The sequence below is a fragment of the Papilio machaon genome, chromosome 3 (assembly GCF_912999745.1).
Source record: "Papilio machaon chromosome 3, ilPapMach1.1, whole genome shotgun sequence".
In the NCBI taxonomy this organism is placed as follows: domain Eukaryota; kingdom Metazoa; phylum Arthropoda; class Insecta; order Lepidoptera; family Papilionidae; genus Papilio; species Papilio machaon.
This window is the reverse complement of record NC_059988.1, coordinates 6,444,461-6,468,972: the sequence shown is the minus strand read 5'-3', so window position 1 is coordinate 6,468,972 and position 24,512 is coordinate 6,444,461. Positions and strand designations below refer to the sequence as shown.

General features: G+C 33.3%; 1 protein-coding gene across 4 annotated transcripts in view; it reads right to left on the bottom strand.

The window, feature by feature from the left end:
- LOC106710314 (protein sickie) overlaps positions 1–24,512 on the bottom strand; it is a 129,765-nt gene that overhangs the window by 48,918 nt on the left and 56,335 nt on the right. For 2 of the 4 annotated variants that reach the window (XM_045686044.1, XM_045686047.1), the window contains exons 5-7: positions 16,694–16,800; positions 9,719–9,815; positions 7,812–9,572 (exon numbers count right to left, since the gene is read on the bottom strand). In XM_045686044.1, coding sequence (XP_045542000.1) covers positions 7,812–9,572; positions 9,719–9,815; positions 16,694–16,800 — 1,965 coding nt within the window. Of the gene's footprint in view, positions 1–7,811; positions 9,573–9,718; positions 9,816–16,693; positions 16,801–19,319; positions 19,566–24,512 lie in introns of all 4 variants that reach the window. The other 2 variants (XM_045686051.1, XM_045686056.1) reach the window with 2 other exon arrangements.

Here is a 24,512-nt window from a genome sequence, read left to right as displayed (position 1 = left end):
AGTAACCGTAACCAATTCTGATACATTACTAATATTTTAAACTACTATAGGAAATGGCTGTAACACTCGCGTACATTATTCCAGGGTCGGTACCGACTAGTTTCGAGCCCATCGGGTCCATACTAGTCCCGAGTCTCGATGGGCTCGAAACCAGTCGGCGCCGACACCGGACAAATATACGTGAGTGTTTTAGCTGTTTCCTATATTAGTTATTGATAATGTCTCACGTAAGTTTGAATAATTGAATATTTTAAATGCGAATGTTTGGATGTATGTATGAATGGATGGGTGTTTGTTAGAAGGTATCTCCAGAAAGACTAAATGAATTTCGCTGAAATTTAGCATAGGTGTAGAACAGTCTAGAAGAACACTTTATTCTTGGCACTTAGGCTACTAATAATTTTTTTTAATCCCGCGATGACGGAGTAGCGGGCGACAGTTAGCACTACTATATATTATAAAATCCCCACGCGAAGTGGTTTATTCTACCATTAGTGAATTGAATGATCTCAGTTTTATTTCCAAATATAAAATGCTATAGAATTAAGTATCGTTCTTTACAAAGTTTCCATCATCTACAGATGGTAGACATTGTTTTAGTTTACTCGTAGTATAAATGTTTGCACGAACAGTCAATGTAATCAGCACATAAACAAGCACTACCATGTAATGAAGACATGACTATGTACGTGATAGTCATAAGGTGCGTGAATTACGAACATCTCGTCCTTACAAGACCACTTTGTCATTTGAAACATTGGCGTCTTAATGAAAACTGCGCGCCTGAAGCTGCGCGCTAATGATGACGGATGCTGTGAAAGGCTCCGACTGCGCCTCATTATCTGCGAACTGAGCAGCCATCTCATTATTCTCTTCCTACCTTTCCATTATTTTTGTCGAAACACTGAATGGCTGGGTGTGAGTAGGTGATATAAGTTCACATTATTCACGCTTGTATATTACTTTATACGTATTTTCAACGGTCTAATTTTCCTTCTAATACATGACTATAATATAAACAATTGAAAATCAATTTATTCTAAAATGACAGCAATTGTTTTACATTACATTCATTTGGCGGTAAAAAGAACAGTTTCTTTGAAAATACTTTTCAACAAAAAGGCCATTCTTACACAAGGCAACTTAAATCGTCGAAACTAGTATTGTATGGTTGCGTCGCTAGAATCGCGCGCCGTATAGAAAACGTTGAATTGTCGACGCGAGTCGTCCATTCGGTGAGTACAGGCAAAGCGACTACATGTCAACTGTATACATTTGCTCTACCATCTTGAAAATCGCAGCAACTTTTCTGACTACGATCATGACAAACAGGTTGCAAACTACCGTCTAGCGATGACAGATAAAAATGTCGGCAACGCGAGCTGTATCCGAACCTCGAATACATTGTATTGCTTAAGTCACTTTGTGACTAAAATCACCGAGTTTCGACTATTTACATTGTCTTGTTACGAAGGGCCTTAAACATCGATCAAAGAATATTGAATACACAATTTTCTTTCTTTTTTCTATTTTTATTATATATTTACCTATTGCAGATTGTTTCAAATAGTAAGTTAACCGAGATTTAATTAAATATCAGTTATCAAAGCATTGTTCAACAAATACATAGTAATAGATCAATCTCCGAACCATCGCTTTGTGGGAGCAGGCCTTTGTCCTCGTAGAGTAACTAGGCCGTGTAATATTAAAAATTCCACTGATATTACTACGAGCGTATTTTCATTTAGCAAGAATATTTCGCACGCATTATGTTGACAACGTATATCGTTATACAAACTTTTACTACATTCGAAATTAAAAAAATATTTCAGTTAAAAGTACTTTTATTGAGTGATGGCTTATGTTTTTGAAAGCGAAAATGCAATGGAACATCAAAATGAAAACATAAAAATGAAACAACTAAGATCAATTCAATAAATTTAGCATTGAAACGTATTTGATTTGTTCATTTTATTTGAAATTTATGTTACCCGTTAAAATATAAATTCCTTTGACGCTCAGACATACGAGTATATTGATGTGTCTGAGCTTTATCGCATATCGACAAGGATGTTGAAAGGAAGGGAAGCTGTCGCTTGTCTATATTATGTGGTATAAGGTGATTTATACATAGAAATATCGTATAACTGTGATGTGTACGAACTTTAAATAAATATACGTTTTGGATATATATGATGTACTAGCGGTCGCCCTCGATGTCGTCAGAGCAAAATTAATAAAATAACCTATATAATGCTTGCGTGCAACACTGCTTTCCCGTCAAAAGCCGTTCCGGAAATTACCCAGAACAAACGCGGCCTAGCTGACAGACAGACAGACAAAATGTAAAAATTAGATTTTTCGTTTTCAGTCTTGCAAATGCATCATGTGTACGAAATATAACATATATCTCCACATAACATCAAATGTCATTGTGGTCACACGGTAGTTTGTGCTTTGTAATAAATATTAAAGTGTTTATGTTATTTACTCTCGAGTTATAGATTTGTATACTTCATAGCATTCTATGGCAAAATCTAAAACATTTTTTCATTAGTGCTCTGATAATGAGATATTTTATTTAAAATAAATATTTGATTTTACTTTCTTATTACAAGTATTAGTTTATCTTATTCATTTATTCTCTTATTATTTTATTTTCTTATTACAAGTATTAGTTTTATTATTGTTAGAATTAATAGTGATTGGAGCAGACAAAAACGCTTAACGTCTAAAGCGTTAGCTAACGAGAAAGGGGAAATATATAAAAGTATTAAAATTCCTTTCCTCCCTCGGTCTACCTGAAACGTTCACATCACACAATCTGTATATATACTTGTATATATGATTTTCTACATCCACTCCAATAAGGTACGAGTCGAGTTGATAGTTCGACTTTAATCTTACTGGTAAAGAAACATTTTAATATATTTCTTAACCTTATAAAAGCTTTAAACATTTTTTTATAACTATTTCGTTTGAGTCATAGGTATGGCATGCGCAAACAAACATTGGGCAAAGCGCGATAATACTTTAGTTTCGTTAATGAATTTACATTTGACGCACCAAGAGAACAGTCGAGTGGAATTTTTTAATGAGATCCCTTACCACGTTTATTACTCGGTGGCTTTTAATTAAGTTTTTTATTATGTTCAAAAGACACATAGATTGCCCCCAGTTAGTGCCGTTTGAGTCTACATTTGCCTCGGAGTCCAATGGACTTCACGAGCCATTCAAAAATGTTGATTCGTTTAAATTAGTTCTGAAAATATAAACTACAACTGTGAGACTGGTATATCATTAAACTAGCCATAATGTGTAGCATAATGTGTAGCTGTAACATGTCCGTTTATGTGAGTTAATAATTTTCATGGTACATTAAAATGTTATAAATATTACTATTTTTGATGTTCACACTAAATTGCTAAAGTCAAATTGGGCCACTGTCAAAATGCATGTACAATAACAGTTTAGTGTACGGGTTTAATGGTAAGGGGATATAGTAAATTTTCTCTTTTCTTGGCTTCCAAAATGATTGTTACTTCGCTTGATTTTTTTTATTTCGAACATCTTCCCTTACCAGTCATGATAGAACTTTATCAGTATCCGTATTACGTACATGAATTTTTCAAAGCAAAGCTTTTAATGAGAAACAGTCTCGGCGTATTTCTTTTTACTTTTTTTAATGATTTCCACAATCGGATGTTTTTAAATGGCTTTAACAACGCTTGGTTCACCGAGTCCCTCGAGGACCGACGCCCTTTACCGACAGTTACCGCCGCGCCGGCTTGTGCAATGTAAATTTTAACTTTCAATGGAAATTAATTTTTATACGCGTCAAATTGTTATTTGCTTACTGGTTACAATTTTATTCCATACGAAATATAAAAACGAACGTGAAAAATATATGAATTCGGATATCTGTTTTTCAGGTTTGTTAAATTTAATTTAATGCAATTAATAAATAAACAAAACAGTCTTGTAAATGGCCCAGCGTTTTATTCTTTGTCCAAATTTTGATTTGTTTTTATTACGAAGTTTTAAGTTTAAAGAAAATAAGTGATTTATTTATGTAAATGTCAAACAAAATCTTTCAATAGTCTTAAACTACAACTGGAAGTTTGCATAAGAGTACATTTTAGAAAAACATCAAAACATTTACAATGTTTGGTATTTGCTACTTAAAATGAATGCATTTGTTACAGAAAAATATTTGAAAAGGTACTTTACTTTCTACTGCAAAAGGTACATTATCGTATGATAAGTTTTTCGAGGGGAATGAACTAACACGCTTCGAGGCAGCAGCTGTGCTGATCATGACTTAGAAGCGAAAACAAAACACAATACGTTATGAAATTTAATTTTAAATCAAATGTTAATATTTTCTTTTTAAATTTGGCTAAAGGTTTATCTCTTCGCCAGTTACCCGTGCTTAATACTTTGGCAAATGGATTGATACCTTTTTTCTATTTCTTTCCTTTCGAATTTCCTTTTTCAAACCCAAAAATGTAACCGAATCTTATTTTTTGTGATCTAGTTATAAAAAGAAATGTAGTCACTTATGTTTTTTTTTTTTTTTAAGGTGAAACAAAACAGTTATGAGTCATAGGTATTCCTGCGTATGGGCAAATTGCTAAAGCTCCCTCTTTGTTGTTTCAGTTGTAACCTCTCATTATATTACTAGAATAAACTATAAGTTTCATAATAAAAATAAATCATCGTTAACTTAATTTAAAATAATCTTTACGCACCAAAACAAAAGAAATCTTTTTATCTTAATGTTTTATTTAACATTTGATATTGACTTAACATTGACATTTCGATAAAATGACCAGAAAACAATGTCATTGTAAATATGTCAATTAATTTTGATATCAGTTATACTTTTGCTCAATAATGACCTCATTATCTTTAGTTATATTGATTACTTAATGGTATTTATACTAAACACTTGTCTCTGTAAACAGAGTAAATCGTAATTAAAGCATACCTAATAATATTTTTTCAATGGGAATAAATCTCAATATTACTGTGTACTATTTCGTTTATTTACCGCTACTAAGAGGTTAATTTAGGTCAAATAAATATTTGGTTAGCTTGTTATACATAAATTTCTTCATCCTTACTATAAATAACATTGTAGAGTCAATCACGAAAAGATTTCGTTGTTTAAATCGGAACGAATTGATTTAAGAACGTTTTTTGGGTTGTATTACTTAAATAATTTCAACAAAATATTAAGAAAGAATTTATATTAAGATAATATTATTCAATAGTTATTATTAGTTGAAAATTCAAGATTCAATACAACAGAATATATTAGAACAATTTAAAATCAGATTGTCTATTAATCTAATGGTTTGAACGAATGAATAATAAAACACCTTTTATACAATTGACTGAAGCAAAACATCGCTACATTTTCGTTCTAGATTACTCAGTATCATTAAAAATACATCGGGCATTGATTGTGAGTGCGAAAGGCGAGAGACATTTCGTACGTATGATTCACTTGGCCCGAACCCCCACAAGTTTACGACTAAAGCTCGTTGTGCTGGAATACCCGCTTTTGTTATAGGGCACTTAATACAGTTTTCGTTGAAATCGATTTCGAATTTTTCGTTTAAATTGATTTCTGTGCTTTATTAAAATATCATTGTAATTTTTTTTACAAATTTAATTATTCTTAGTGCGTTTAAGAAAATGTTTTATTCTCTTCAAGTCTTACATAAAAGTACAATTAAATTGCGATACTAAATTTAGAAACAAATGGTCCAAGTTCGATATTGGGAAAATCCGCCTTTATTAATAAAGTTTACTGAGTTCAATTGTTTTGTGTAATAATTTTTGTTTTTGTTTTATTTTTGTCGTTTTAAAATATCATATAATATGTGTGCTAAAGGATATAGCATTGTTTTGTTTTACTCATACAAATATGTTTAATATATTATTACAAACATTATTTAGATCATAAAAACTAGGTATGCGCTAATGTAGCAGGAGTGGCGACCACATGTCGCGAATGGTCCATACATTGGCTTTCGCAACATGCCAGATGTTCGCAACATTTATCACTCTTAACTAATTAAAATATAATTTATAAAATTTAATATAAAATGTATTTGTGAAAAGGAAACCAAATGCTTAACGAATTTCTTACCATAACCACAATCATCCTTGCAATAAAAAATAGCTTCATTTATAACTTCATGTATATAAAAATTCTACAAAGCACCGTTTCTTTATAAAGTCTACCGCGAAAAGCAAAGACACATAGCAAAGGCAACACTGATTACAATAACTCGGCACTACTATCGGAACTATTAAAATTTTAGCAAATAAAGTCCGTATAGACTCTTCCCGCTCACCCCTCAATCGGTATACAGAAGGCACAACGCATATGGTCCACTACATCGGTTAGGGTTCTAAGTAACACCAACAATGGATAGCCCATAGATCCGCCGGACCTTTGTTAGCCGGTGTCCAGACCGCGCCAGCTGTGAACGCGAGCGCGCGTCGACCGAACGAACTAACGATCGATGCCGGTAACGGATTTACATTTTCCGTTCAGGATATCGGTAAAGTTTGCGTACGTAAAAAACATCCGGGGCGGTAATACGGCGCGCCCGGCCGCCGGTAGTGCACGGCGCCGAATGCCGCCCGCCCGTCGCCGTAGCCTCCTGCTACGAACCGAGCGCCGTTCCGCGAGCCAGAGTACTCACCACACACTATCATTTACATAATCACTTAAAACATCCCGATTAAAATCGACATATGTAACCAATCTGTACATTCTCTAATTAATCTATTCTGTTCGTCGTCAATCAATTAAAATGTTTCGAGTAAGTGTTTTACAGAGGTTGACTTCGTCCTCATATCGAGATGGATTTTATTATAGAAATAAATTCTATATATCTATTGCCAAACATGGGAAAACATTATAGCGATAGCTGCAAATAACGTAGAGCGCACATTACTCGTCAGTTTTCAGAAGAGCGATTTTATTTCGTGATTGTTAAGGTCTCGATTGGGTCGAAGTTGTTAGGGGTGGTTAGGGTTAAGGCGTGGTGAGTGCGGGGCTCGCAGGCCCGCGGGGTCCGGGGCGAGGTGGGACGGAGGACGTATCGATTTTAAGTCACCCCGCCCTCTCCCCAAGCGATGCGACAGTGTGAGTGCGCCATACGAGTCCTCACTCGGAGAACGTCAGCAGCACACATTCGAGATCGAATGTTAACAAAGCCGTTATTTATAATAAGACAAATCCTATTTGGCATATGCAATTTATAGATTTTTAGCCCACACTAGATGTACTTTTTTATTTTACTTTTTAACCTATCATAGTGTAAGGAAGAATGGTCGTGAGGAACAATAACATTTATCGCATTGCGAATTTCTTTTCTTCTATACATATCCTCTAGGGAGAGCACAATATATTTCTTTATTTCCGTCGACTGCGTATTTCATCTACGTATGTTTGCTAATCCTATTTTAATATTAATAGTTAAAGTATCACCAAACTTATTCAATGTTTGATGTTGTTACATAGTTTAAAAAAAAATAGGTTTTAAGGTGTACAATATTAAATATTCTTTCAGTAAACAAAATGCGTGCACATGTTTAAAAGTATCAGGAGCGAGCGACCACTTGTGGAATGCAACACGGCGAATGCTATTGGAAAATGAACAACAGAATATCTTTTCGTGCAAGTGATGAATATGCATGTTGAATTCTATAAAATGACGAAAAAATTAATTTTAAAATTTCGATTTTAAAATTAGTAATAGGTGCTTTTAAAAAAAATGTGGTCTTACCTGTCATCAAGTTGTTGAAACTGCGGAGCTTGCTGATAATTGATTCTGCGACCGTACAGCGATGCGCCGCCTTCAGACATGTATCCATCCATAATGTCATTGTTCCTCCCACAATCCATTTCGTTCACGTTTATTCTTCTCAAACAATCGCCATCTGACATATACCCAGAGGCGATATCAAGATCACAATAATCAGGATTAGAAAATGCAGGACCGTAGTTCATACGTTCACGCAAGCCCATATTGTCTCGTCCAAAATTTGCTTTTACTGTATTCGCGTGATGGGGGTACCCAGGTATGTTCTTCTGTGCTAAACCAGAAGTACGCATTGGAAGCGTTAAGTGACTATTATATCCTCGGAGTAACGGCCTCATAGGCAATACGTTCATCAAAGGATTTTCGTCTTCGCCCAGTGAATTGTCACGGCAATGTGATGGAGTACTTGATCTACTGTCAGTCTCTTGTTTTTTGCTAAATTCAGTCAATGCTTTACTATGATCAAAAAATTGTTTGTGACCTGAATTATCATGACGTTTTTGTGCAGCTTCTTTTTCCGAGATCTCAGCTTCATTTATCACATTGTTAATGTAAGTAGCATTCATGTCCATTCTCTTATTAGGTGTTATATTATTTGTTCTCGACATTTCAGATCCAGATTCACTGGATGGACGATAGATTACACTGCCATCGCTTGAATTGGACTGTTGGCCAGTAGTGCTATGTGTAGAATTTGAATGTGAGCTTTCGGACATTTGTGACGAAGAATTTTGCGTTCCCACATTTACCACTGGCATCGGAGAAACGGCTAAAGTTTGCTTTTGCGTTATTTCCTTACTTAAATTAGATTGTTCTCTTGAAAATGGATGAATGCTAACATTATTAGTAGAATTTAAACTAGAATTACTCTGGATCGGACTTAACTGACTATTAGTGCTTTTATGAATGATATGTCTATCTTCTTTTGATATTTTAGTAGTTCCTTTAACAGCAGCCGTTGGTTTAGGAATACCTGTATGATTTGGGCCTGAAGGATTCTGACCAGTCGGTGAGTGAGACTGATTAGCCAAATTTTTAGATTGAACATTTATATTATCATGGGATTTACCTTCTGCAGTATTATCTGACCGTGATTCAGCAAGTTTCATTTGACTTCCTGACAGTTTAACCATTTTCGAATCTATTTTAGATTTGGGACTTCTGCTTTGATCCTCGATCACGTTTAATTTTGTATTACTGACAGATTTTGGTGCCGCTATTTTTGATTCTTTGTCTCGTGCTGGCAACTTCGGACTATTGCTAGTTTTGTCATTACTGCTACTTCTAACACTACTTTTATTTATACTAGAGGAAGCTTCTTTTGTGCTTTTAGAATTAACAAGTTTTGATTTCACATTCTTGCCTGATTTGTCTTTTGATAATGTATCGTTTTGTTGTCTTATAGTCTTAGGTCCTATTAAATTAGATGATTTGATATGTGTATTGGCAGTATTAGAAGACTCGTTGAGACTTAAACTAGAATCTGATCTTTCACTTTTAGCGGAAGAAAATCCGCTCGAGGAACTTGTGCGTTTTGACACTGCGGTACTTTTACTACTTTGTTTCTCACTCGCTACTTTATCTTTATTAAATAACTTTAATTTATCTAACATGGACTGTTTTGTTGGCGTTCCATTGTGAGCTGTCTGGGTATTATGTTGCGTCTGAGAAAATTGTGATGGAATTTTACTACCAGGAGCTAATAACGACGAATTAGGCCGTGATCTGGAAAGTAAAATGTTTTGCTATTTAAATCAATCTCTTCAACAAATTCATAACAGTTTAGTTTTTATAAATGAGAAATGAAGTACCTAGTCCTTCCTTAAGCTGATTACATTTTAGAAAAATACGTATTTGAATGAAATACATACCCCGATGATGAACCAGGCGCACGTGGTATAAAGCTGACAGCTCCTTGCCCAAGCGGGCTGGTGGAGCGACTGGAACTTGCTGATAGACCACTTTTACCTGAAAAAAAAAACTTATATTATTACAACAAACTAACAGGCTGATAAACACAAAATAATATCTTTCTTATCGTGATGTTTTATCAACAAAAAATGAGAAAGATAAAAGAAGGGTGTTTAATTCCTTTGTCCTTTTATTATACCATGAAGCGTCCCCGTGGGCTTACGAAGGAGTACGGGGCATAGACTGCTGCTCTACTTCGAGTTGATACACAAAAGAGCTTTTGAAAATTACACTGCACCTACGTAAGTTTCTACGCAATATTTTTCTCAATGGAGTACACGTGATATTACATAGTATATAGTAGTATATATACAAAGTTTTGAAAGAATAAATATTTATTTACACATATTTAATATTAAATAACAGTGTATTACTAATATAGAAACTTCTCTGACTTCTCAAATAAAAGATAAAATAACTCGATACAGAGACTAGAAATTTTACGTGGTCCATTTGTATGTAAGGGGCATTAAAAAAATAATTTTCAGTTATTCCACAGTACATGCAGTAAATTGGGGTGCGAACTGACTCATGGCTAAATAAATCAATGAAAAAAAAATGTACATAATGAAGCTAATATTAAAGAGTCTCCATTTAAATCCCGTGACAGCTAAGCAGAGCACGTCAACTTAAGTAAATATATTTACAAAGATAAAGTCCAAGTATTTTTATCGCAACACGACACGGGTGGCGAGTCCGCGACCTACTGCTCGGCTTATTGAACCCCAAGTTATATTTACATTAGTGTTTGTACAAAACTTACACTATAGTTACCAATTTTTATAAGACCCCTGTACCCCACATGACCCTTAAAACCTTGAAATAACGAGGGGAATGTCAGCTGATTGCAAAAGCTCAAACAATATTGGTTTGCTTTATCGATCCTTGTCGACCAAGTAATAATAATTGTGACGTCATACTATGGTCACAAATGTATGCATGTGCGTGAATCGACCCCTTATAGGGATAGTAAGTAGTGTATGTATCGATTTCTTTGTAAGTAACGAAATATATTTAAATTAGGTTAAGAGGAAAATTACATTCAGATATTATTTATAATAATATTTAGAATAAATTCTTCTGCCACTCATATAAAATTCTTTTTTGTATTTTTTATTGATATTATCACGTACATGATTTCATTAAAATCATAATAGTAGGAAAGAAAATCTTACACGTAGTTTTCCTTCTTATTTATGACAAAACAGTTGTATTTTAATGCAAGCCGAAAGTTTTATTTGGAAAAAAAATCTTAATTGAATAAATTATTATTATTCTACCTCTTTAACTTGACTAAGCAATTAGGGATGGAACATATTATGTATATCTTGTACGCATTAGATAAAATAAACAATAGTATCTCAAAGTTTACATAAGATTCTTTAAGTTTACATTGTTACATTTGAAAATATATGTAGTTCATTTAAATACTTTGTCTTAAGTATAAATATAAGTTTTATGATTATCAAAACGTAGACGTCATCCGGGGCGGAATTTAGCAGTCTCAATCGGCAATGGGCGGCATCCGTCCGTTATTCAGGTCAATCCATCACATTTGTTGAGTGGATGATTCTTACATCCTTGTACATCTAGTTTATATTATTTCGTCTATGGGTGTCATAGAAAGAAGAAGAGTTTCTTTTTTTTTATTGGGTAAAATATATATTTTTTAAATTTTATAATAGAAGGTCATTTGACAAGATCTAATAAAGTTTAATCATAAATTGATTATTCTATTTTATTTCGTAATATTTCTTTTTTTTTATTAATTAAATTTATATTTCATAGATATTTATAACATACATAACGTACATAATGCATTTTTGTCATAGTTTTATTTAAAAATGTTCCAAAAAAATGACATAATTATATCTAAATTAGGTTTACTTTACAATAGTTAAATATTTCGTATGTAAAGTAATTAAATTCCACTTACGTTCGTCTGAGGTTCACTAATAAATCACACAATAATCAAAGTGCACATTTTCTACGATATTGTTACAATTCACATTATTAAGACGTTATACTGTTTTTTAATCATAAATTGATTAAATAATAATATTTAATTGATTAAGTAAAGTTTAACACTCGTAAATAAAGTTTTATAACGCTAATATTGAAAAGAGCGCGCGCCCCGAGCATTGGTCTTCAACTGATGCATTTGAGTCAACGTCAATGCGTGCACACTATATAACAGACTGTAAATAAGTCTAATGATATCAAGACTCGAGACTTATGACTGTTGCGTTTGTGGGTACAAAGAGTTTCAATTGTTTATGTTGAGTTCAATTATTTTTTCTGTAGAGTATGTCAATATAGTTTTGCACAAGTTTTTACGTATACCTGACCTTATAATGTTGGCATACAAGTAAGTGCTCCTTCACATTAAAATTCAATTTTTCATGTCAGTATTGCGAATAAATCATAAGCAGATTTAACTGTCGATGCTTTTTTGATAATAGAAGCCAATGACATCGGTAAAAAAGTATTGAAGCTTAACTAATAGAACAAGTAATCAAGTATTCCTTTCTTCTTATGAGCATAAACATAAGCTCTCATATTACAACCATGTAAGACGTAGGCAAGTTGCTATTATGAAGCAGTCTACTTAAATATGTAAATCTAGGAAAAGTTAATGAATGCACGTGAGTGTAGGGCGGTTTAATAGGACTCGAGAGGAAGATTTTCAACACGTTGCTTAAAACTAGATGAGACTCAGGATCTTTTTATTATCTATATAAAAATTACGATATTGAAATGTATCATTTCTTCCCATCAGATACTTCTGTTTGTTTATTTATAAGAAGCAATTATGTAGCATCACAGCATAAATTAATGTAATATCTCAATTACTGTCATACACAAATATCGGTGGCTCCAACGTAAACTATCGTAAGTTCAAAATGCAAAACTTAACAGGAGTGCGCTTTAAACATTGTTATGTTATTAAGCGACGCTTAATTACTAACTGATACACTCAAAATAATTTAGTAGTCACTATTAATAATTATAAGTGCGGCAGTTAATGTACAATAGCCTTTTTTTATGTTCTACGACAAAATTGCATCGAAGTAGTAACGTACATAAGTCGATTCGTCTAGACAGTCGCCAGATGTTACCCAGAGAGCCTCGATATATCTCAATTCACTATTTATTAATAATTTTATAATACAAAATACTTTAATATGCTTTTTCCATTTAGATGTCAACCAGCGTAAATTGATACCGCATTTGAAACGCTTATTTCACTAACCGTTGGTTTCTGAGATCAAAATTTCTGTATTAAACATATTGTCATCCCTGTCATTATCTTTAACAAATCAGAGATAACAAACAATATGCTTTAAACTATCCCTATTTAAAGCTGGTCTCAAGAACCCACGATAATTCAATCACTTAATTTTTTATTATTAATAATTTCTGTAAGAATTACGCAAGTGCGGAGTTTCGTGGCCATCAAACAAACTGGACGTTCTCTCACTTATCAGGATAAGCGAGAAAGTGAATAAACCTTTAGGTATGTCGGTTTTATTTCGAGCCGAAGCAGACGTGATATTTTATCGCCCATTAATGGATTCCTTTATTATGTTAAGTCTCCAAACAAAGCACTAAAATAAACATTATTATATCATTGTCTTTTTTTAATATTATCTTCAAAATATTCGTATACCAAAGAACTGTTTAAATCAGTTGGTAACTTTTTTGTGAACATTATGAAAATTTCTAAGTATGCATTTTAGTGCTTAATTATTTTGTTCTTGTCTGTTTTAAATTGTAAATATAGACTTATACAAAAGACATAAAATGGCAATTTTTTTACAGGCAATTGTTCTGTTGATTTATGATGTACAAAGTTTTTTACATCACACCAGCTGCTCTTGACCGCTAATTCTTTTGGCCAGTTAGGTTTTATTAAACGTAATTGAAGACGTCTAGTATAATGTAATGAATAGTCAAAATAAAAAACAAAATGAACACATTCTTAAATAAATTTTAATTGAAATTTATTGGAAATCTAACGAATCTAATTAAAGTCTAAGTAATAAAGTTAGAAAAATCAATTTACTGAAGCCAAAAAATGTTTGTCGAACTTTTACTTTACAAAAGACCGTTTAGTTTATTGTTATACTTCAATTTACTGTGGAACTAAGCTTCCAGAAGTTTCGAAATGAGATTTGTTTTTTCGTACCGATAACTTCTTCGTAACAAAGATTTACATTAGAAATTCAATTAGAAAAACATTTATACTTTCGACTTTGACTTTCTTCAACTTCTCAACAAATATAAAAGAGACTAATTGATTGACATATCAACACTTTCTATTATCACGTAGAATTTCTATTTTTATTTTTATTCCATTTATTTACTGTCATATTCCCCATATAATATATTTTATTGAAAAAAGAAACAATCCTTACTAATATTATAAATGCGAAAGTAACTCTGTCTGTTTGTCTGTCTCGCTTTTACGCCAAAACTACTTAACCGATTTAATGAAATTTGATACACAGATAGTCTAGAGCCTCTAAATATATTAAAAACAATACCTAGAGCTGAAACCTACTTCTTACTAATATTATAAACTAGCTGTCGCCAGCGACTCCGTCCGCACGATATAAAAAAAACTTAATTAGTAGCCTATGTGTTCGTCTAGACTATGTTCTATATCCATGCCAAATTTCATTCAGATCTGTTGATCCGTTCTGGAGATACCTTCAAATAAACATCCTTCAATCCCTGGAACCAAACATTGCGTTTATAATATAAGTAAGAAGTAAGATATGGATGGGTGAATGGATGGATGGATGGTCGGAAGGACGGACGGAAGTACGGACAGACGGACGGATGGATGGATGGAATTTTGTAAAAATTTTGCCCTCAAGTGTGCTAAATAACAATAGGAGATGAAATCAAGTGTGGGAATATTTTAGACATTGGTTAATGTTTTGTTTAATATATTTTGCTGTTACCCTTACTGATATTTAGTTTAGAGCCTGAGAAAGGCAAAGACTACTTTTCAACGCGAAAAAAAGGTTGTAAGGGGTTGAAAGTGGGGGTGGTAATTTGTATGGAAGTATCGTCTTTTTTACAGTTAGAAGCTTATAACTTATTTTTTAGGATGCTAATTTGATATTAATAAATAGGACATTTAAAGTTCGTAAAAGTTTTACCCTCAATGTTGCAATATAACAAAAGGGAATAGGGGATGAAAATGTGTAAAGGAGTATATGATGTTTATGTGAATATTTTGTAAGTTTAATATGTTTTGTTGTAATTTTTTATAATTTTAAGTAAAATACCTCGACAACAACAACTAAATTCACGAGGGGGGGAGAGATTACGAGAGGGGTAGGCAGAGACCAAGCACCTACATTTGGCGAGGTCCTGGCACATCTCTCTCTATGTCTACATCCATACATCAACACATAGGACGTCGGTGAAGTAAAATAATAAGCCTTAAAAAATGCTATCCGAAAACAGTATTCCACGAGGACGAAGTCGCGGGCACAGCTAGTAAAATAAATAAAACATAGTATATAAAAAGTGAACCAACGGCTGCAGAACCCCACGAATCAAGCAACCAGTGGTTAGATATGTAGAGAAAGAAATCTCCTCACAATGCGCAGTTTCTAAAATAACTGCTTTTTGTATCAGGCCCTTAATTCGATTGTTTAGCAAGAGTTTCTATTATTTGAGAGAGTTATTATTATTATCACATAGGAAAACACTTTTGAGTATTTGTTAAATTAACGTTTGAAATATTTTAACTACATGTAGACAAAGTCGTGGGTAATAACTCAACTAAAGCATTATTCAATAGAACACGAAAGAACGTATAAATTGTTATTGAGTGTTGCACTCGGGACGTCTCGAGTGCAGGCGAATGTATCCTGTTTGACTTCAGACCGGCCATTGTCTAAGACCTAATTGCATATGCAATTATTAATAAGTGAACGATGTGTATCGTAATTGCATTTTGATTAAATTTAAAAGTCCATTGGAATCAAGCGTTGCTCTCTACTATTCGTTCTATCCTTATAAAACTCAACATGCATTCAAAAGCTCGCAATTTTTTTTTAAATCAGTCAATATTTGCTGTGGTAAAATACAATACTTTGGTTTTATATTCATGATAGCCTTAAATTTACGATAGTACCATCTTTAAATATTAATTAATAGTACGATATCTTTATTACAACAAAGTAAAGCCTTATGTACAATATTTTATAACAACTGTTTAACTTCTTCGTACAAAGAAACAAAATATTATGATTTAGCAAAGTCGTAACGGATGCAGGTGGCTGAGACTATTCATGTCGCTGTTGGAAATACTTGTAATCAGCTATAAGTACATTATCATTTAAGAACATATTAACACATGTATTAGTATAAGAAAGCAACCTACCTATAGTTAGGTAAATTCTATTCTATTATGTTATTATTTGCTAGGAGATTTTAATGGGAGCGATGCACTACTTTTTCATCTTTTTACATTACTCTAAATGAAGGTAATTACGAAACTTTTCTCAGTTTGAACTCGACTGTACCACTTTGATGAGTTTTAAATCTTTACGAAGTATCATGCGTTTTCAATTGTTTTTACTATTTTTGCGGGAAACGTGCTAAGAAATAGTAAACAAAAGTATTTGAATATCAAATGAAAGACGATTTTGGTAGTTAAAGTATGTAGTTACTCAAATCCTTAATGTTAAGAATCGCATTAAGGTAACTAATGAAACATAAATACATACAGTTATGTAACATACGTCAGGGTTTGTCTGTAGATAAGGACAGGTCAAAAGTGTCATGCAAAATCTAACGAGTATGGTCGCTATAAGACGGGTCTATTTAACCACTTTATTAAAATGACTTACCCGCATATCCCGGTGTGGCCGGCAGAGGCCGCTTGTCTGGCGGAGCACGGCGCGCAGCCGCTGCAGACGCGGGCAGCGGGATCGACGTCTGTAGCACCGACACCTGCCTGTTAACATAATTCACGTCAGTTATTTGGTCAAAATAGAAGTAGGGGCCTGGGAGAAAATAAGAGGTGTGTACCCTTTAGGAGTGAATACGGGTACACTACAACTAACACCTTCTATAGCACGTACAGAAGTTACTAATTTTACAAAATCTTATGCTATACAAAAAACTACAATCTTTTTTTACATAACTACCAACTAATAAGTTGAAAATAAGAGCTAACTTGTAAAATCCTCCAATACTGCACTTGCAATGCAGTGGTAGTCAATTGTTTGCTGCTGAAAAATTGCTATTTACCAAACGTCGTGTTGACTAAAACTCAGGAAGGACCACATTTTTATGCAGCCAGTATCCGGGCATTGTGGAAAGTGAGTGGAATTTTATACATCCAATACGCAGGTAAGTATTATTTATTATATTCCGACATATTGTCTATAAAAATCAGATCATTAAAAAAATATTGTTATATATGAAAAAGCCCAAGGTTCGATATATTCTTTGAAAATTTATAGGTAGTTTAAATTTTGAATTCTCACTAATTAGTAAAACTAAATGTTACGATTAATTTTAATGTTACAATGATGGAAAAAAACTAACATTAAAAAGCTCTATCGGAGATTGTTTGAGCTTTTGTCGTTTCAAAGTATTGGATAGGTTTAAAGGTTACGCTATTTGCCACAAGATGGCGTTATTTTACGTTAAGTCTTCAGTCAAGGTAGAGTACAATAATAGAATACTGGTTTTCCGATATTAATAGAACTTGCCTTGTATCTTGAAGTTATAGTTGCATACCCATAAGAATATTACCAGGACTTTTAAATTTTGCCTATTTCTACAAATAATAGTGGTGTTCTGAACTTATTAAGTATAAAAATACATTATGTCGTCTTGAACTTAAATATATTTTTACAATAAACGGCTTTGTATAAATATTTATGTAAACGTATATATTATGTAAAGCTTCGATAATTTAATAAAATAGGTCATAGTTGAAATTCACAATAATGCCATATGCAATTAAACAAAAAATCTTAAACCCGTGTTAACTTCTCTCGCGTCACAGTTCAACATTCGGTAACAGTTCGTTCGCTTCCGAAGCTTCGGAAATGGAAGCTGTCGATCCTGACGCGTGACTTCACGACACATAACATATTCCACGAACGACCGCCGCAATTGAAAATAGATTGAAATCTGCGATCATGTTATGTTTATAAAAATAACATGGACGTTTTACAATTGATATTCCAACATAGAAATGCTTATTAACTTACGCCTATGACTGGAATATGAAATTCTGAGGATAGAAGCAAGTGGTCTAAGAATTGTGTAACCAATGACTTTCAACATTTGTTACGTTCAAAGCAGCAAAAGAATTAAAAGCATCCCTTTTTATTTTATTAACACATAAAAAATATCTGTCTAGTAACAAAAAAATGAGCAAGTAATGAGATTGAATGTGTTTGGCGACAAAGGTTGAGGAAGGTCGAAAAAATATGGATTGTGTGTAAGAGGATATGCGTAAGAAAGGATTGAATTCAGATATGACAGCTGATAGAGATGCATGGAAGAGTTGTACATACTGTGTCGACCATCAGGCGACAGGCAGATTGATGTAGGTTCCACAAAACTACTGTAAAGGCAGATTAAAGACTATAGATTAAGTCGTATGGCTTCGTTCCCACAATTACTAAATCAAATCACTCACATGTACCATGTTCTAAAGTCAGCCGTAGAAGGCGATACTAATATTATTTATGGACTTGCACGATGTAAAGAGATCAAAGATTGCATGAGCATTATACTCGCTTTTACGATAACAATCGATATAAAACTTTACTAAGGCAGTTTATAGCCCGTGTAAGTGGAGTTGTATGTACGTACCAGATACTATTAACATGTACAAAGAACGCTCTTGTTACCGTCAAATTAAGTGTGAAATTTGTACAGAAGAAAATAGGTCTTGTTACAAAGTACCATCTAGCTTCTTAAGTACCATATTCGGTATTGCAACACGACTAGAAATGTTTGCCATTTAAGATTTTTTAATAGAATCACACACGCATCTTTTCCAGAAGGCGCTTACTAAAGCTATTTTAGGATATACAAAAGTCCATCATGGAAAAGCATTTCGCCAAGTTTGGAAATTAAAAAGTGGTGGAGTATTGAAAAAGAACAAGACATTTGTCTACCCCAAAGGTAAGCAGTTTGATTGTAGAAATATTTTTAAGAAACACATAATAATTATGCTCAAACAAAAAATTGGTAGATTACTCCTACACGAAACGTGTATTTAAAATTAATGCCAAGTACATACATCCTTCGTGTCTCTAAGTGGGAGTAAACGACAAATGTCACCGAGGTGATCACCGACGCCCATGGACATCCGCAACACCAGAGTCACTGCAAATGCGTTACCGGCCTTGACGGCAGAGATAGGCTCTTGAAGGAACCTCTGTAGTAGTCTGCCCTCGGCGGGATTTTTTTTAAAGTCTCAGAACAAAAGCGATTATAATAGTTTACCTTCCGTACCTTCTAACTTCAGGCGAGGTAGGCAGGCTCCTTGATTTCCTGCTCTTCCCATGGCGGGAGTGCCCTTGCCCTGAGTTTGCGTTGCCCATGCCTGAATGCTCTTAACTGCTCGTATCACAACAATGGAGTCTTAACGTAAACATTTCTCTTTTGTATCACAACACTTTTATTGTTCGGCTTGTAGTATTTTTCGCACATTTCGCTATAAAATATTTTGATATAGGTACACTATACTGACTAGGCACAAAGAAAATAGTAAAATTATTTTATTGAATTGTGAGATGAAAGGGTTTTTACTTTAATTGAGGTACAATCAGGAAATTAAATTCGCTTCCCATGTAGGATGGAATATCGTTCAGCAAACTTTCACTGTATGATATAATTTTGCCATTTTGTATATGTTGTCTATGACATGTTTTCAACTAAATTGCATGTTGTGCGTCAAATTATGACATTTCATCATTTATGAAATCGAACATGGTGATAAATAAAATAAAAGTATATGAAGTAGTAATCAAGTTATCTAGCTAGCTATATGTATAACGTGGGTAGGATTAGATTCCGCCGATTGTGTCCATACTCGGCATTAAAGGACTGAACCCGCAAATGCCAACGCTGGCTGCATCGCTCGAATATCAAGGGGTCGCACGATTGTATCCATTGCATAGCTCTAACGAGTTGCCTTTACATTGGATTTATTATTTATTGTAAACTGCAAAGTTTATTACATTATTATTTTAAAGTCGCCTAAGTAATTATATTAGACATCGCATGTTCGTGACGTCATTTTCGTTATTCCATAGTAGATAGCGCCCTGTCTCTATTATCAATTTGATTGTTCAAATGTTACCAACAATTGAATGTAATAGCTCAACTTAGAAAGAGGGGGGACTCGAACGATTAGTTATTATTGTATCGTCATTCAACAAAGGACAATGGAGAGAAAAAAACGTAATTACCGACACACACACGACGTAGAGGTCATTAACCTTTGTTCACGTATTGTTTTATCAATTGACAAAATAAAACCAGTTGCACTAACACATACAAAAGTTTGTAGAAAGGATAAGTAATAGTGTTATCGGATGAATCCAGTGTACATACGGCTTTATTGGTCGTGCTCGCATCGAGCAAACTGCGGTTTAAATTCATTATCTGAATTATCACATTGTTGCAGTCCCGCCCTGTTTAACAGAGAGTCGACTGTTTGTGTGTACATATTATATTATGTATAATGACGAAATAGTCTAATGATTACTTATTCGGCATATATAAAAAGAGTACAACAAGTGCAATTAAAAGAATTGTGCAAAATAACTAAAATTGAATAATAATTGTAATTCCTAGTCAGATGTTTTGCTAAAATATATTATAGTCAAATAAATCGCTTTTCGGACTAGGAATATAACAAAAATGTGAGTCTACTTTGAAAATTCATTAAAAATTCTGAGTAATAATTATTTCAGGTCGTTTTAAGAACAGATTTTCTTTGTAACAATTATAACAGTACCTTAATGACGTACTAAACAAGTATTACTCCATTCGGATGCTCGTATATTTATTGTTTTAACTTTCAACACGTTGAATAATAACCGATAAATTAAAGACACATCATTCGTAGACTATAAATAATAATCCTAAGTGAAGTTACACGCAGCTTTATTGGAACTTATAAATAGTATTAAATAAAAACGCGTTTATATATATATGTATTTATATTTCAGTGTTCGACTAAAATTGAAACGTCAACAAGAATCTTGATTTGGTTCCTCGTTGAAAGTTAAAAAAACCCTTTGGTAACAAAATCATATGACTTTCTGTTTTGGAAGTATTTGGAGACTGTCAATTAAATTCGTATTAACATCCTTATTTCAAAAATAATAGTTAAGCAATGGACATTAAATTATATTTATACTAGCTGTCGCCCGCGACTCCGTCCGCGCGCAGTTAAAAAAAAAAAAAAGAATGGGGGGGGGTTATGAAAAATAGATGTTGGCCGATTCTCAGACCTACTGAATATGCTCACAAAATTTCATGAGAATCGGTCAAGCCGTTTCGGAGGAGTACGGTGACGAAAACTGTGACACGAGAATTTTATATATTAGATAAATCTGGAAATCACGAAATATAAATTACTATAGAACCTACAAGTAAAATCAATAATAGTAATAATTGAAATTCAGGCAATTATACCTATAAAATACATTTCAATGATTACTAATTAAAGTTTTCGCACTAAAGGTACGTGTAATTTTATTTTAAAAATAACAAAACACTGGAAAGGCATCGTTAAAATAAAAATAAAAATTTACAAGTCGCTTCGGCCGGGTAACAACACTCCGAGGTACTGCGTGATAACTAAAGGCATAAATGCATCTAAATAATTCATGAGAGCTTCACCTAAGGACCGACACCTACGCAAGTATCTACAACATGACAATGGATAAATCGTTTAAAACGATCTAAGACCACTCGTGAGATGTCAAATGTCACGGCGTGAGGGTTAAATCTAGATTCCTTTGTGATTCATTGCGTTTCTACCGGATTTAAATTTCGAACAGTTTGCGGTTTTGTTTTGGTGCTGCTATGACGTCACTGAACGGTAAAAAATTAGCTAATGATTATACCGGAAAGCAAAGAATTCCTTATTTTTTGTCAGACGCTACCTTTTGTTAAAATGAATGCAATGAAAATGTACTTCATAATTTAATGTATTATTTTTGAAAAACAAATCAACCGAATAACCATTTACACTTATGCGTACACAACTATTACTTCACTATATAATTTGAAATAATTCGATAGTGTAAAAAAAATGAACTTACGTTCCCTCAAACGTTTGTTAAAATCTATAAATTCCTTTTACCCATAAAGTTAAATGTATAGATAACGATCAACGCTTTAAACAAAGAGTGATGTTCCGTTGAAAATTGGCTTTATACAGGGCTCTCTTCGAAACAAAATGGACGTAAGCTCCTTTGAACAGCGTATAGTCAAACAGAAACACCAGTTTCGTGGAATCCGTCGATGTCAGCACGCGGCCATGTTTATGTTAATTCATTCACGTAGCTGTCGATTGTTGTTTGATATTTTTGTACGCATCATTTACATTGCAACACACCATGTTTACAGATACTGCTATTATTTTATTTAAGATAGAGTAGTGACTAACATTTGTCACTAGTTCTAAAGATGTCATAATAGAATTTGACATCAAGCTACATCTTTTATCTTTATATCACTAAGAAGTTACAGTTATACGCCTATCGAAAATAAAATATTCTTAGAAAGCGCTAAAAACTGAAATTAATACATTTGAAAAAGAGTGTATTATAATTTATTAGACAAAAACCCGTATGTAATAAAGTGAAGCGGAAAAAGGGACAGTTAAATTATGTTAAATAGATAAATTATAGAATTGAGAAAAATTACCAGTCGTATATAATCAGTGAACATTAAACGACAACTTGTTTATAATGACCAATAAGCTTTGGAAATGACGCTCGTTGTGCTTTGTAGGAAGTCTGAGAATTTCTAGCAATAAACAAGTCAAGTCCAAGGTAACCGCAGCGCGTTCAGCGACAGATTTATGTCTCGTTTTCAATGCCTCCCGTTAAGACTCGAGATATTAACATAAGGAACGTTTTGATCCATTTAATGAACGATTGATATGAACAAAGAAACATTGTTTAGTTACTCTGTATATTGTAGAGTTAAACGTTGTAGTATTATTCATTTCTGTAGACGATTGCACTAAATCAGTAATTCTCAAAATGGTCCAGGTGGTCTCCCAGGGCTCCGGTGTTGAAGACGGGGAATTAAAGTTGAGGGTTTACAAGTTGAATAAAAAATTTAGCAGAAGAAGATTCATTGGAATCAATAAAACTTTTAAAGAGGCTTTTGAGTAAAAGATGTGTATCTTTACTAAACTGTTAAAATGACGTAAGCAGCCAAGCGAGTTGCATGATAACGTGTACATCTTCAGGAGATGATAAAATGCCTCGTATTATATTTCGATAACCTCTTAGCATAATTAATTATTCAGTTACCGTAACCTTTTTTTAATACGTTACATGGTAAGATCGGAACGCGATAGGAAAGCAATGACAGCGACATGGATTATACATTTTTAAAAGAAGATCCTTAACTGGTTTGTTCACGTTCCTTCATCACTGAGTCACGATGAAAACGATGCATCAGATATAATATACATAGTTTTTTTTTTTGGTATTTACGTGTATGCTCTTGACTATATAATCTCCACTGATAAGAATGCAAACAATGAGTAACACTAAGCGTTGGTTTCTGAGACCAAAATCTATATATAAAACGAAAGAAGCATTACAATATGTTTTAAACGGGGATTTTGGTCGAACAAAACCCACCCACATGTCATTCGTTGAAAGAAGAAACACCCCTTATATTTTAAAATTTTAACACAACCCCTTATGTTTTACTTATCGTCGCAACTTTCAGTGTACATTTTGGTTTATTTGTTACTTTTAGATGAACTGTAGATTTTATTTTTTTTAATCCATAAAAACAAAATTAAAAAAAAAACGCAACAAACACACTTTTTAAAATTATTTTCCTCACATATCAACTAAATTGCAAAGCTTGCTCACATAAAAGCAAATTAATTAAGCCCATACAATAGTAGGATATAAATGGGGTGTTTGTGTAACAGCGAGGCGCGAGGAGAATGGACGCTGGGAATTATCGGCACAAGTTAGAGGAAATTAGCGGCTATTGAGAGATGTTTATGATGTTTGTACAAGTTTATTGCGATAACATGAACACCACAACACAGTCCTGTTGTAAAATTCAAACAAATGTAGCGCATATTAACGCTTTTAATTTATTACAAGAGAGTACAGAAAGCTAAGATCACTAGCGGCTTATGTAATTTTTTATGGTGTAAAAACAAACAATTGATATTGAGTCACTACATACTATCTATATACAAAAAAATAATATAACAATCAAAGGAATTGAAAGTATATTTAGAAAATTACATGCGGTCCACGATTTTTCTAAAAAATTGGTTACGACTAACCAACGCTTGGCGAAGAGGAAAAAAACGTTTTCTATAAATTCGCGTTGTTTTTCTTTTATTTTTAATTTAGAATTCCACAGTTAAAAAAGAATTTAAATTCCGCTTTAAATTCCGCTTCTTACTTGCGC